This window comes from Bombina bombina, chromosome 1, assembly GCF_027579735.1.
Source record: "Bombina bombina isolate aBomBom1 chromosome 1, aBomBom1.pri, whole genome shotgun sequence".
Taxonomy (NCBI): domain Eukaryota; kingdom Metazoa; phylum Chordata; class Amphibia; order Anura; family Bombinatoridae; genus Bombina; species Bombina bombina.
The window spans coordinates 915246273-915259826 of NC_069499.1; the positions used below are offsets into that span (position 1 = coordinate 915246273).

The 13554-nt window shown below is 40.8% G+C and overlaps 1 protein-coding gene across 1 annotated transcript in view; it reads right to left on the reverse strand.

The window, feature by feature from the left end:
- Window positions 1-12716, reverse strand: part of BEAN1 (brain expressed associated with NEDD4 1) — a 155768-nt gene extending 143052 nt beyond the window's left edge. Inside the window, exon 1 of the mRNA XM_053715879.1 lies at window positions 12495-12716. Coding sequence (XP_053571854.1) covers window positions 12495-12716 — 222 coding nt within the window. The remainder of the gene's footprint in view (window positions 1-12494) is intronic.
- Between the last annotated feature and the right edge of the window lie 838 nt (window positions 12717-13554).

Here is a 13554-nt window from a genome sequence, read left to right on the forward strand (position 1 = left end):
CTTTAACTGCTGGATTGATATTGTTGCTGAACTCTGCCTGTCTGACCACTCTACTTTTTAACCCCTATCTGTCCTGGATTGCCTTACTGTTGCCAAACCCAGCCTGCCTGACCATCCTAGTGGTTTGCCCCTGGACTGCCTTACTATTGCCAAACTCTGCCTGCCTGGCCATCCTAGTGGTTTACCCCTGGACTGCCTTGCTGTTGTCAAACCTTGCTTGCCTGACCACCCTAGTAGTTTGTCTCTGGTTTCCTGCCTATTGCTGCCAAGGACTGTCCTGCCTGTGGTGAGTGCCATTTATCTCATCTTGCAAATCGACTACTGGCCGAGTTCGGTCTGATAGAGAAGTATCCCACAAGTATTACATAAGCTACAGGAGTTGGAGAACAGTCGAGGTCCAGTGGTGACAAAGAAGTGTGAGCAATCGCCGATCACTGTCCATGCTGTTCCCCCTCCCTCCCTGGATACACCCCAAGAGACTTCACCGGTCCAACTGGAGTTATTACTCCGCTTTGTGCTATACTCTCAGCTGAGTTGGGGGACATGGAAGTTTGGTACAGAGACACACTTGTTTCCTGCCAGCCTGTTATGTACCTAACCTTATGCCAGTGCCTCAGAGACTTGCTAAGGGGTGATTTGAAATATTGACAACCCTGGAAGGGTGAACTATTTGCCTTTAGCAAACGCATTATAGCAGCGGCATTGAAATGTAGAGATGGGGTGAGTTAAAATTTTGTATTTTACCTTGGATACAAATGTGGACAAAATATCTGGCAACACTTGAGACCCTTTAGCTATCTGGTTCATCCACAATTGTGTCTATCTCACCTTACTACCCATCTGCGTTTACCTTTAGGGACTCAACCATTCATGAGGACTTCATTGTCTGATACATCTGGTTGTATTTGGACTGGGACGATTATGTGTTGCCTGATAGTACTAATCATAGCTCTATCTCACACAAATTATTAAGTGTGTGAGACAAGTAGCAGATATTTTTACTGTGACTGGATAAACAGCCTCTACACTCATGCTAAGCCTTATTATATATCATACCAGTTTTATAGCAGTCATCAACTATTTGTGAGTATTTAATCACATTATACTTTACCTTTATATAAATGAACATAGACTGTTTTGGTTGTCAACCTACCCCCCCAATTCATTTTCAGCACTACAAAACCTTCAATGTCACTTAGGTACAATTTTTAGCCTAGACTCTGCTTTTACCTAAGCAACATACCATGTAGCTGTATCGGCTCCCAGGTGGTTTGCCATCTGAGATCTAGATGACGTAGAGAACATTACTTATCTACTAGCGAACAGTTACATTGCCCTATAATATCTTCTAATCTTTTGTTGTTTTCCCTTTTTCCCTTTACCGAGCATTTAATACCAGTTAATTGTTTTATCCAAGGTCCATAAGTGACCGTCTTTATCATTTAAATCCCTCCCCCAAGCTTTATATTTTTATTTTGGCCCAAGAGTGGCTCAATATATTTTGGGAGGTATCCCGTTTATATTTAAAATTAGATTTCATTGCAATCTGTCCACTTACATACATTTAGATAGAAATATGACTTACAGATAAACTTGTTTGTTTAATCGTTTATTTAACATGCCAGCTTATATGTACTATGCCCGTCTGTGTCAATAAATACGAAACATGCGTTATTATATATTGTTATTGCTAAAATTTCAATAAAAATAAAAAATAAATAAAAGGAACAGTAGGTAGGGCAGATTGAAGATCACAGAAGAGACCTTATGCAAATCACTAAAAGTTTTTTAGCAGAAAGTCCATAATACACTGGTGTTTGATTAGAGTTGTCAAAAGGTGAGAGTAACACAGGGTACCTAATAGGTAGTGCATGCACAGCTGATTTGAACAAGGCTGAAGGTTTCTCAGCAGGCACAGGATACCCAGTGGGTACTGTTGGTGAGACTATCACAGGATACCAGGAATGGACAGCAGGCACAGCTGGTTTGAGGAAGGCTGTCACTGGTAATGGTAGGCACAGGTTTCTCAGCAGGAACAGGATACCCAGTGGGTACTGTTGGTGAGACTGTCACGGGATATCAGATAGGTACAGCAGGCACAGCTGGTTTGAAAAAGGCTGTCACAGGTTTCTCAGCAGGAACATGATAACTAGCGGGTACTGTTGGTGAGACTGTCACGGGATACCAGGTAGGTACAGCAGGCACAGCTGGTTTTAAAAAGGCTGTCACAGGTTTCTCAGCAGGAACATGATAACTAGCGGGTACTGTTGGTGAGACTGTCACGGGATACCAGGTAGGTACAGCAGGCACAGCTGGTTTGAAAAACGACTGTCACAGGTTTCTCAGCAGGAACATGATAACTAGCAGGTACTGTTGGTGAGATTGTCACGGGATACCAGGTAGGTACAGCAGGCACAGCTTTAGGAACAGGGTGAACATACCCAGTATCAGCAGGGCCGTTTACAGAGAATCTGGCTCCCAGGGCAAAATTACAAAATGCGCCCCCCCTCACAGATTCTAAAGTCCCCCTCCTAGACCTTGCATGTCACTCTGTCATTTAGAGGTCAGCTCTAAAGCAGCAGTGCACTACTGGGACCTAGCTGAACACATCTGGTGAGCAAATGACAAGAGACAAATGTGTGTTACGGTCAACCACCAGTTAGCTCCTAGTAGTGCATTGCTGCTGCTAAGGATATGTACATATGCTTTTCAACAATGGATACCAAGAGAACAAAAATAATAGAATTGACTTAAAATTCTATGGTGTATTCTGAATTATGAAAGTTTAATTTTGACTTTCCTATCCCTTTAAATATGTCATTTTTCTACTACAATGTTTTTTCCAAATATATTGATATTATCTAAAAATATCTTTATATCTTTTACTAACTGCCAATATATTTATAATTATTTAGAAAAGTCATAACAATTTTTTTTACAAAATTCACTATTAAAGTCTATGGGGCCTATTTATTAAAGGTCTTGCGGACCTGATCCGACAGTGCACATCAGGTCCGCAAGACCTCGCTGAATGCGGAGAGCAATGCGCTCTACGCATTTAACATTGCACCAGCAGCTCACAAGAGCTGCTGATACAATGCCGCCCCCTGCTGACTCGCGGCCAATTGGCCGTCAGCAGGGAGGTGTCAATCAACCCGATCGTACTCGATCGGTTTGATTTCCAGCGATTCCTGTCCGCCTCATCAGAGCAGGCGGACAGTGTTATGGAGCAGCGGTCTTTAGACCGCTGCTTCATAACTGGTGTTTCTGGCGAGTCTGAAGACTCGCCAGAAACACTGTCCCAAAAGCTCAGTTCGGAGCTTGATAAATGGGCCCCTATGAGATTTTTGCGCATAAATAATTTGATAGAGAATTGTAATAGCTGTTTATTTTTCAAATATACTATACACACAGGCAGTAATAGACAGAGACATGGACACACAGACAGTAATAGACAGAGCTATGCAGGCTAGAAGTAAAAAAAGTGAGTCATTGTGAACCTCATTTGCATATCTTCCCCCAGAGTCCTTTGCTGCATTGGAAACAGTGTAATCAGAGAGTTTCTGGGGTATAAACAAGTCTTCTGACTTGTTTAGATTTGTAAATGGTTTACACAATGAGTTATTTTCTCTACATTTTGGATTTAGTGGAGGATTTTAAACTCACTTTTCGCCTCCCCATATTTTAAATTGCTGTTGTATTTCCCCCAGAAAACAATTTTACCAAGCAGTAATTCAACCTACTCCCAGCTGATGAGTGGCAATAACCACGAAACAGCTGTCCTGGGATTGGTCTGAATCACTGTACTAATCCTAGCTAAGCTTAGAAGCTGTGTAATGCAGCAATGCTATGGCATAAAGGGAAGTCTGCCTTAAAAAGCAGGCTAGAAGTAAAAAAGTGAGTCATTGTTAACGTCATTTGCATATCTTTCCCCAGAGTCCTTTGCTGCATTAGAAACAGTGTAATCAGAGAGATTTTTGCACATAAATAATTTGATAAAGAATTGTAATAGCTGTTTATTTTTCAAATATACTATACACACAGGCAGTAATAGACAGAGACATGGACACACAGACAGTAATAGACAGAGCTATGCACTCACAGATAGTTATACAGGTGAAACTCAAGAAATTAGAATATCGTGCAAAAGTTCATTTATTTCACTAATGCAACTTAAAAGGTGAAACTAATATATGAGAGAGATTCATTACATGCAAAGCAAGATTGTTCAAACCGTGATTTGTCATAATTGTGATGATTATGGCTTACAGCTCATGAAAACCCCAAATCCACAATCTCAGAAAATTAAAATATTGTGAAAAGGTGCAATATTCTAGGCTCAAAGTGTCCCACTCTAATAAGCTAATTAAGCCATAACACCTGCAAAGGGTTCCTGAGCCTTTAAATGGTCTCTCAGTCTGGTTCAGTAGGAATCACAATCATGGGAAAGACTGCTGACCTGACAGTTGTGCAGAAAACCATCATTGACACCCTCCATAAGGATGGAAAGCCTCAAAAGGTATTTGCAAAAGAAGTTGGATGTTCCCAAAGTGCTGTATCAAAGCACATTAATAGAAAGTTATGTGGAAGGGAAAAGTGTGGAAGAAAAAGGTGCACAAGCAGCAGGGATGACCGCAGCCTGGAGAGGATTGTCAGGAAAAGGCCATCCAAAAGTGTTGGGGACTTTCCAAAGGAGTGGACTGAGGCTGGAGTCAGTGCATCAAGAGCCACCACACACAGATGGATCCTGGACATGGGCTTCAAATGTTGTATTCCTCTTGTCAAGCCAATCCTGAACAACAAACAACGTCAGAAGCGTCTTACCTGGGCTAAAGAAAAACAGACCTGGTCTGTTGCTCAGTGGTCCAAAGTCCTCTTTTCTGATGAGAGCAAATTTTGCATCTCATTTGGAAACCAAGGACCCAGAGTATGGATGAAGAATGGAGAGGCACACACTGCAAGATGTTTGAAGTCCAGTGTGAAGTTTCCACAGTCTGTGTTGATTTGGGGAGCCATGTCATCTGCTGGTGTTGGTCCACTGTGCTTCATTAAGTCCAGGGTCAATGTAGCCGTCTACTAGGAGATTTTGGAGCACTTCATGCTTTCTTCCACAGACGAGCTCTATGGGGATGCTGACTTCATTTTCCAGCAGGACTTGGCACCTGCCCACACTGCCAAAAGCACCAAAACCTGGTTCAATGACCGTGGGATTACTGTGCTTGATTGGCCAGCAAACTCACCTGACTTGAACCCCATAGAGAATCTATAGGGCATTGCCAAGAGTAAGATGAGAGACATGAGACCGAACAATACAGAAGAGCTGAAGGCCGCTATTAAAGCATCCTGGTCTTCCACAACACCTCAGCAGTGCCACAGGCTGATAGCTTCCATGCCACGCCGCATTGAGGAAGTAATTGCTGCAAAAGGGGCCCAAACCAAGTACTGAGTACATACAGTATGCATGCTTATACTTTTCAGTGGTTCAATATTGTTCTATGTACAATCCTTGTTTTATTGATTGCATGTAATATTCTAATTTTCTGAGATAGTGAATTTGGGGTTTTCATGAGCTGTAAGCCATAGTCATCACAATTATGACAAATCACGGCTTGAACTATCTTGGTTTGCATGTAATGAGTATTTCTCATATATTAGTTTCACCTTTTAAGTTGCATTAGTGAAATAAATGAACTTTTGCACAATATTCTAATTTTTTGAGTTTCACCTGTAGACAGAGACATGCACTCACAGACAGTAATAGACAGGGACATTCACACACAGTCAGTAATAGAGAGAGACGTGCACACACAGGCAGTAATAGACAGAGACGTGCACACACAGGCAGTAATAGACAGAGATGTGCACTCACGGGCAGTAACAGACAGAGACCTTCACACACAGGCAGTAATAGACAGAGACGTGCACACACAGGCAGTAATAGACAGAGAAGTGCACACACAGGCAGTAATAGACAGAGACGTGCACACACAGGCAGTAATAGACAGAGACATGCACTCACAGGCAGTACTAGACAGAGACATGCACACACAGGCAATAATAGGCAGATACATGCACACACAGGTAGTATTAGACAGAGACATGCACAAACAGGTAGTAATAGACAGAGACATGCACACACAGGCAGGGATAGATAGGCATACACACATACACACACAGGCAGTAATAGGCAGATACATGCACACACAGGCAGGAATAGATAGGCACACACACATACACACACAGGCAGTAATAGGCAGATACATGCACACACAGGGAGTAATAATCAAATACATGCACACACAGGGAGTAATAATCAAATACATGCACACACAGGGAGTAATAATCAAATACATGCACACACAGGTAGGAATAGGCAGATACATGCACACAAAGGCAGTAATAGACAGAGACATGCACACACATGCAGTAATAGACAGAGATATGCACACACAGGCAGTAATAGGAAGATACATGCACACACAGGCAGTAATAGGCAGATACATGCACACACAGGCAGTAATAGACAGAGACATGGACACACAGCAGGAATAGGCAGATACATGCACACACAGGCAGTAATAGACAGAGACATGCACACACAGGCAGTAATAGGCAGATACATGCACATACAGACAGGGATAGATAGGCATACACACATACACACACAGGCAGGAATAGGCAGATACATGCACACACAGGCAGTAATAGACAGATACATGCACACACAGGCAGTAATAGACAGAGACATGCACACAGGCAGTAATAGGCAGATACATGCACACACAGGTAGTAATAGCAGACACAAGCACTCACAGGTGAGTTTGTGAAAACTTGCCATTGTCATTATGGAGTAAATAACACATACACACACCCATCACTATTAAGCATTTGTAAACAATAAGTAAATAAATTTAAAAAAAAAAAAGCATAATGTAAAAAAGATTTTTTAATTCAGCAGTCCTTAATAGAAAACTTGTTCCTTAGTAGGTGGAAACCCAATTTTTATAAAGCACCTTTTTTAATTAGCTCAGTAAAACGAAAAAATATGTACATATCTTTATGTAAAGACCATGAATAATTTGTCATATGCATAAAACATCGCCAGTGGAGGATTTAAAATACAGGACAGCTGTTTTGTGGTTATTGCCACTCGTCAGCTGGGAGTAGGTTGAATCACTGCTTGGTAAAATTGTTTTCCGGGGGAAATACAACAGCAATTTAAAATATGGGGAGGCAAAAAGTGAGTTTAAAATCCTCCACTAAATCCAAAATGTAGAGAAAATAACTCATTTTATAAACCATTTACAAATCTAAACAAGTCAGAAGACTTGCTTATACCCCAGAAACTCTCTGATTACACTGTTTCCAATGCAGCAAATGACTCTGGGGGAAGATATGCAAATGAGGTTCACAATGACTCACTTTTTTACTTGTAGCCTGCTTTTTAAGGCAGACTCCCTTTACGCCATAGCATCGCTGCATTACACAGCTTCTAAGCTTAGCTAGGGTTAGTACAGTGATTCAGACCAATCCCAGGACAGCTGTTTAGTGGTTATTGCCACTCATCAGCTGCCTCCCCATATTTTAAATTGCTGTTGTATTTCCCCCAGAAACAATTTTACCAAGCAGTGATTCAACCTACTCCCAGCTGATGAGTGGCAATAACCACTAAACAGCTGTCCTGGGATTGGTTTGAATCACTGTACTAACCCTAGCTAAGATTAGAAGCTGTGTAATGCAGTGATGCTATGGCGTAAAGGGAGTCTGCCTTAAAAAGCAGGCTAGAAGTAAAAAAAGTGAGTCATTGTGAACCTCATTTGCATATCTTCCCCCAGAGTCCTTTGCTGCATTGGAAACAGTGTAATCAGAGAGTTTCTGGGGTATAAGCAAGTCTTCTGACTTGTTTAGATTTGTAAATGGTTTACACAATGAGTTATTTTCTCTACATTTTGGATTTAGTGGAGGATTTTAAACTCACTTTTCACCTCCCCATATTTTAAATTGCTGTTGTATTTCCCCCAGAAAACAATTTTACCAAGCAGTGATTCAACCTACTTCCAGCTGATGAGTTGCAATAACCACGAAACAGCTGTCCTGAGATTGGTCTGAATCACTGTACTAATCCTAGCTAAGCTTAGAAGCTGTGTAATGCAGCAATGCTATGGCATAAAGGGAAGTCTGCCTTAAAAAGCAGGCTAGAAGTAAAAAAGTGAGTCATTGTTAACGTCATTTGCATATCTTTCCCCAGAGTCCTTTGCTGCATTGGAAACAGTGTAATCAGAGAGTTTCTGGGGTATAAGCAAGTCTTCTGACTTGTTTAGATTTGTAAATGGTTTACACAATGAGTTATTCTCTCTCTCTCTATATATATATATTTATATACATACATACATACAAACAAATATGCCATGTGAGTGGTTTACACACATACACATTTTACAGCCTTACAGTCTACAAACTTTGTTGGCAAAGTGCCCTAAAGACTGTAAATCACAATTGGCAACTTGTAATAAAGAGCAGAGCAGCTAGTCCCACATAACCTCCTCACCTCCAAGGCCTTTATAGAACAAAAACATTCATCCTGAAGCAGAATTTAACCCCCTGGCTATCAAAATACCCTACAACACATAACAAGTGAATACACTGCAACCCTCTCTGGTAGCCAAGGGGTTAAAGTGCTCTGCTTGTTATGTTGTCATTCTAGGCAGCATTAGAAGCCTTGTACAGTCCTAACCTGTTGTTCTGAAGCTTTCATTCCTCAACAAAAAGTGTCTGCTACACATCAGCATGGAGCTTGGCTGTGTGAGGCAACAGAAGTACATAAAATAAAAGTGAAACTAAACATGCCTGGCAAAAATGGAAGGGGTTTAGTTTTAATCTTTGCCCCTCTCTCCTTCATGGCTTCCTCAACTGCTGTAACATATTCCCAATGAAACACTCAACTCTGTAAGCAGCTGGCAGCACAATTCTTACTAAAATTAATGCCCTCACATTTTTTTTATTACTGACAGGCAGGCGCCCCTCACTGCAAGGTGCCTGTAGGCACATGCCTACTGTGCCTAATGGGAAATCCGGCCCTGCCTATAACCAGAATGTCTGAATGATTTTGGATGATATTCATAGCTTCCTCCACTTATGGATTATATGTTAGAATTTATCTAGTTTCTCCATTATTACTTCTAATTTTTGGCTCCAATAATGACTTTCAGTTCTCTCAACCCTTCTCTGGGCTTTTTTCAAGGATATTCTACTGTAGCCTCTTAAAATGAGTCTTTGTTCTAATTCTGTAGCTCTCATCCTAAAGGTTTCAATATCTGTACAATTTCTCCTAATTCTAAAGTACTCTTAAGTGGGGAGAGCTTTAACCGTATGTGGGGAGTGTGCACTTGAATCTTGATCTTTATTTAATTTTTTAAAGGAAGACCACCATATGAAATATATTCTAACACAAAGGGCCCTTATATTTTACATAACATTATCATCAGCTACCTAAGCACTAAATAAGCACGTTGACCATTGATGGTAGCATACTGAGATATACCACCTATTATATATGTGAAATAATAATAACACTCCTATTTGATTGATATATGGTTACATATACCATTCCCTAGTCCCCAGTATTATTAAAATTGTGAACTGGACATCAGACACATACAGTATTTCTTTCATATAATTGGCAAGAGTCCATGAGCTAGTGACGTATGGGATATACAATCCTAGACACATAGGGTCTAGCAGGCTCATCAGATAAAGGAGATTCACACATTATTGCTGCAACTGTTTTTAACTTTTTTTTCACCCAATTTGTATTATACTTAAAGGGACATGAAACCAAATTGTTTTCCATTTATGATTCAGATAGAGAATACAATTTTAAACAACTTTCCAATTTACTTCTAATATCTAATATGTTTCATTATCTTGTTATCCTTTGATAAAGGAACAGCAAAACACTACTGGGAGTTATCTGAAAGTCAATGAAAAGATGCATATATTTGCAGGCACCAATCAGCAGCTTCTGAGTCTACCTGGGTATACTTTTCAGCAAAGGAAAAAAAAGAACTAACCAAATTAGATAATTGAAATAAATTGAAAAGTTATTTAAAATGACATGATGTAAGATCTTGCTGACTGTAGACTATTTTTCTCGGGAGAGCATGAGGGGCTGGGAGGGGCAGGACATCTCTGACCACGCGGTTATTTCAACTGATGCAGAAAAAGCATTTGATTCGGTACATTACGACACATAATCGAGACTTTAACTAAATTTGGTTTTGAAGGTAACTTCTGTCAATTTGTAAGAAATCTTTATAACAAACCTTGCACCACACTTCTGGTGAATGGTACCCTTTCCCCAGAGATCATTCTGGAGAGGGGAACACGACAGGGATGTCCTCTTTCTCCCCTGCTCTTTGATATGGCAATAGAACCCCTAGCAATCATGGTAAGACATCAGTTAGAAGGTATAAAGGTTAGAAGAAAGGAGCTCAAAATTGCATTATATGCAGATGATATTCTTCTCTATTTATCAAACATCAAAGAGAATCTGCCAAAGCTATTATCAATCATTAAACAATTTGGATCCTTTTCAGGCTACAAAGTCAATACCTCGAAATCGGAACTTCTCTGGTTAAAGAAACATAAAAATTCTCCTTTGGATATATCTTTTAAGATAGTTTCGGAGGCATTTAAATACCTGGGTGTTCTAATACCATCCAATATAGAGATGCTATATGAGTTAAACGTTCCCCCAATATTGGCAGAGATTAAACAGAGTTTATCAAATTGGCAAAGTCTTCCATTATCTATATCAGGTAGGATAGCAGTGTTCAAAATGGTCTTACTTCCGAAATTGCTATACATCCTGCAGAATGTTCCTATATTACTTAAAGCGAAAGACATTCGGCTGCTGAATGTGCTATTGAGAAGATTCATATGGCAGAAAAAAAAGCCTAGAATCGCTCTTTCTAAATTACAATTACCACAGAGTCAGGGGGGATTTGCATTACCTGACGTGCGGATGTACAATTATGCTTTCTTAGCACATATAGTGGCAGACTGTTTTTTCCCTAAATATTATGTTACAAACAATCAATTAGAGATTAACATGTGTTACCCATTTTTGCCGGCAGCTCTAACACATTGTAAACCGAAATTAATACCCCAGGGGCTGAAGACATTTAAAACTATCTACAACCCTATTCAGAGCTGGTGGAAAATGGGCAAGGTTCTAGCTCTGGATTGTAATGCATCAAAGTTTGCTCCACCCCTAGGTAACCCTAAATTCCCGGCGGGAATAGAATCAGTAGTATTTCAAAGATGGCATAACGTAGGATTGGTAAGGGTCATTCAGTTTTTTTTTTTTTTTATAATTATTTTTTATTGAGGTAAAGAAAAAAAGAGAAAGTAACAGACAAAATAAATTGCAAAAGTCAAGTACAGACACTTAGAAAGAACATATCTCTCACAAAATGAATATCGTTCACGGGATAAACAGGTCTGTCACATCATAAATATATTAATACAAACAAACCTCATATTTTCTATATATAGGATAAAATTGAGTGGTAACTACTGGACCGGTCACTTTTGGACCAACTGACACATTTAAACAAATATTATGTAGCAGTTACTTAGGGGCCACTCATGGGCCACAGGGAAAAGGTGAACTAGTGGGGGAGGGGATAAACATTCTGTTATGCTAATGATGGGACTTAATGTAGGGTTATACTGAAAGTGTATAAGCATTTGTTGGCTGTAGGTTTGCACATGCAGGCTCGCTCCCCAGGGACACTGGCAGCACGTCACAGCACTATATGTAATTAGGAAAAGTAAGAAAAATGCCTCAACTCGTATGTTATCCGCTCTCTACACACACTTATCACACTTTAAATCTGATGGATATTACATATATAATCAGTAAGGTATACAGCAGCCTGCAAATACAACTCTCCATAGTGCCAGGCAAACTTTAACATGAGCAACAACTTATACCCAACGATTATCAGCAATTGCAGAAGTTATTAAGATAGGTTGACATTTCTTTTTCCTATTAGCAGCTACTTATATAAACTGTACTATCAATCTGTCTTTGATTTTAGTGGGTTACCATAAGGGAGGTTAAACTATATACACAATCGTAATTAAACAACTTTGATATGAGACATAGGAAGGTGCTATGTAGCCATATTCGTTAGCAAACATGAAAAAGTAGGCAGAACAGTGTCTCTCAAACCTGAGGCTCCGGTGTTGCGTGAGTTAAATGTGCAAACTAGTGAACCCGGTGTAGCTGCAAGATATTAAGGCAATAACAATATTTCAAGTTGCATATCTGATAATTGTCTTTAGACGGTAAACGAGCTCTAAGCCGCCAACGCAGTTGCTCTGTTTAATACCGCAAATGTCTGTATGACAAACTACAGTCATCCTATGCCGGATCGGGGACAGTACCTGTGGGAACTTGTACAAGCGCCATACCCTGGCGCTTTCACGGTCTGGTAAGCCTCTACGATCTGTCTATCGGCCCATAGACCTTCTCTGGTCAGGATGGTTGATTTACGTGTTGCATTTGTGATCTCTGTACAAGTGAAGAGGTCCCGGGTATGTTCAATCTCAAAACCTGTGCTGAAAAAACCGAGGGCAGGCACCTCAGCAACCTCGGATAACACTGGCCTCTGGGGATTCTGGCTGTTAGCTGGAGTCAGTTGCGGCATCTCTCCTCTCATATATTTAATCCGTAGCTCTCAGTGCAGCCGTTAGTACAGCTCTCCTCTTCAGATCGGCCAGCCGCTTCGAATTATCAGACGGTTCTCTCGCGGCTACCATATCTGCACTTTGGGGAGCTGTTAAGGTTTGGAAAAGCTTCCCTGTTTGGTTTCTGTTGAGATGATAGATATCGTCAAAATGGTCAGACACTTTAATTGCCGGTACAGCCAGTCGACGCTCAGCTTCAGTGTCTGGCTTCTCAGAGGAGACAGGTTGCGGCCAGAGCACTAGGTCAGAGGCTCTCTGGTCCTGGCCCAAGACAGGGCGTATTTCGGTATCCGTCTTTGGAAGCATGGAGTCAACTCTCTCTTCTCCTCCATAGTCAGAGGTGAGTTGGGGTTGAAATGCCTCTTTTAGTGTAGCGCAGAACTTTTGCTCAAAGTCCAGTAGAATCCGCTGGAATGCGCACTGGAACTCTTCCATTGTCTCATTAGTTAGAAGTAGGGCCAGCATTAAATATCTGGCTTAGTAACCCAGAATCAAGAACTCCTGGGGGGGGGGTTAATAATGCGGGAAGCCCCAACAGCACAGAGGATCAGGCATTCGGTATGGGCCTCGTGGCCGCCTCCGTGTAGTTGAGCTGAAGGACATAGGCAGGTCCGGTTTGATGTTATGAACCCCTAGACTTCTCTAGAGTTTCTCTAGTCTGGACACCTTGGAACAGTAGGGAATACTGTGTTAGATTCAGTAAAAAAAAACTTTTGTAATCAAATATAGTCCAAGAGCTCTCCACAAACACGTCTTGTCGCAGCAGCTACAGGCTCCGCCCCCTGGGTCATTCAGTTT